The sequence below is a fragment of the Atta colombica genome, unplaced genomic scaffold (assembly GCF_001594045.1).
Source record: "Atta colombica isolate Treedump-2 unplaced genomic scaffold, Acol1.0 scaffold35, whole genome shotgun sequence".
Classification (NCBI taxonomy): Eukaryota; Metazoa; Arthropoda; class Insecta; order Hymenoptera; family Formicidae; genus Atta; species Atta colombica.
This window is the reverse complement of record NW_017259459.1, coordinates 284,103-286,288: the sequence shown is the minus strand read 5'-3', so window position 1 is coordinate 286,288 and position 2,186 is coordinate 284,103. Positions and strand designations below refer to the sequence as shown.

Here is a 2,186-nt window from a genome sequence, read left to right as displayed (position 1 = left end):
TATATATATATATATACTTACGATTTCGCGTTAAGCTCCGCAAAACTTATTTAAATATTAGTACAATATATTTTCGTCTAAATTAACGTTACTTTTTTTTAATACATATTTCTTTCTCCTCACGCCATATATTTTTTCTCACTTCTAAAAGGACTTTGACTTCTCTCGATTGAAAACCAGTCAGGATGTCATTTGAGATCTTCGACTCGACAAACGCTTGTAAACTTTTAAATAATACTACATACGCTGTACCAGTTCTTTGCAAACGTTTTTCGACATTATTCTAATTTCTGAGCATGTAAAAACTTTGCGGAACAATGAAAAATTAATTGTGTATTCGTTGAAAATTTTTTTTTTTTTTTTTGGCAATGTTAGAAAAAATGTACCTACAAATCGTTAAATCGTGCGAAGCAGCATATCTAATGACAATTTACGACACCAATAAATCTCCATTTTATCCCATCAGCCTACATCGCGAAAGAGAATCTCAAGCTTTCTTCAATTTAGTGTGCTTGTCTTGCGCAGGAATTTCGGTGTGGCGCGTCGAATGAAATTAAGGAATGTCTTCTTTTTTTTTCGCACTCCCGCATATTTGCGTCGCGTCAGCGTGATTTCCTAGAGCGCGTAAATACGTTCCGGATCCCGTGGACTCCGCTCCTCGTATTGACGTATGTACAAAATCCGGATAGATGGACAAAGTGGGGGCACTCAGAGACGCGTGGTCGCCACTGGATGTGCGAGGCAACATAAAACGAAGCGGCAAACGAGATAGAGACTCAGTATACACGAGACGATCGATCGCAGCACGATCCTGTGACGAGAACGAGATTGAGCTTGTTTGATTGATTGTTTATCGTGACGGCGGCAATTGCACCTGTGACTGCACGTGTGATCGCACCTGCTGGCGTGAAGCGAGTGTCGCGTTGAGAACAGACGGAAAGCGGAAAAGGAGAACAAGCATAATGATGATCAGCGGGATTTCCATCATGAAGATTGCTACCTGCATTCTACTTGGATGCTGCGTGATGATGCGAGTCACCGGCTCAGCGATACCGATGTGGGAATTTCTTTCGAGAGATGAGAAAGTGAGTACAGATCATCCTTCTGTCGATTCTGTTAATTACATGCTAATACTATTAGTTTGGCGTAAGGGATTTATCGGTTTTTTTTTTAAATTCTGCCTTAAGTGAAGTTTCTGAACATTTTAAAGCATTGCTTTAAATAAAGCATTTTAAAGCATTGCTTTAAGTCTAATTTTGTTAAAGTTATCTGATTTTTTAAATTTTTTTAATGAAGCTGTATATCTGATTTTTTTTTTTAATATTTGAGACTTTCAAAGTAAAAGTTCGAAAAACTTTTCAAGCAAGAAAATTTTATTAGAATGCATTGACTATTTTAACTGATGAACGTTGCTTTGAAATTGTTCAATTGTTTCTATCTTTATTTGACAAATATGAAAAATAATTTACGATTTATATGAATTTAATACATATAATTTGTGTAATAAGTAAAAGTATATTTGTATAAAATAAGTGAACACAAACTGTTTCACGAATTTATTGATTATTTACGGTGATAGATTCTGTGAATGCAGAAATATAAAAAAAATAGATAGATATGTGAAAATATGAAAGATACAAGAAACATTTATAGTTATATAGTGAATAAAAAAAGACTTTTACGCATTTCTATTTCCTTTGGAATAAAATTTTACACAAAAAAGAAAGATATTACTTAGCGTTGTTCCTGTCAGAGTACATTGCGTTCTCATTTGTATTAGTATGGCGAAGAAGACACTCTTAACGTCTCTCTTCTTTGCAAATTATTTAAAAAAAGATAAGCACAAAAATATTTATTTTTATCGCCATAATTTCCGTCCATCTAAGTTTTTTATGTTCAAAATTGTAGCCGCTAAACTTCTTTCACTTATAGTTTCCCATGAAACCGCGAATGAGAGATGTTGCAAATATCTCTTCGTAATATCAACTATTCAGTGGACTTTCACCGAACAATCGAGTGTATCCAATGCAAGTGAATCTGAATTGCATCTGAATCACATGGGCGTATTCGGTTGCTGCGATTGCAGTAATAAATTTGTATTGTACTTGCACGAATTTCTCAATGATGTATCAATAAACTAGGATATTTATTTATAAATTTAACATGAATTCGATAAATATTTTAGA

General features: G+C 34.1%; 1 protein-coding gene across 1 annotated transcript in view; it reads left to right on the top strand.

Annotated features, from left to right (window-relative positions):
- The first annotated feature begins 795 nt into the window (after positions 1–795).
- Positions 796–2,186, top strand: part of LOC108690725 (rhythmically expressed gene 5 protein) — a 9,993-nt gene continuing 8,602 nt past the window's right edge. Inside the window, exon 1 of the mRNA XM_018198160.1 lies at positions 796–1,085. Within this exon, the coding sequence (XP_018053649.1) occupies positions 963–1,085 (123 nt within the window). The 5' untranslated portion in view covers positions 796–962. The remainder of the gene's footprint in view (positions 1,086–2,186) is intronic.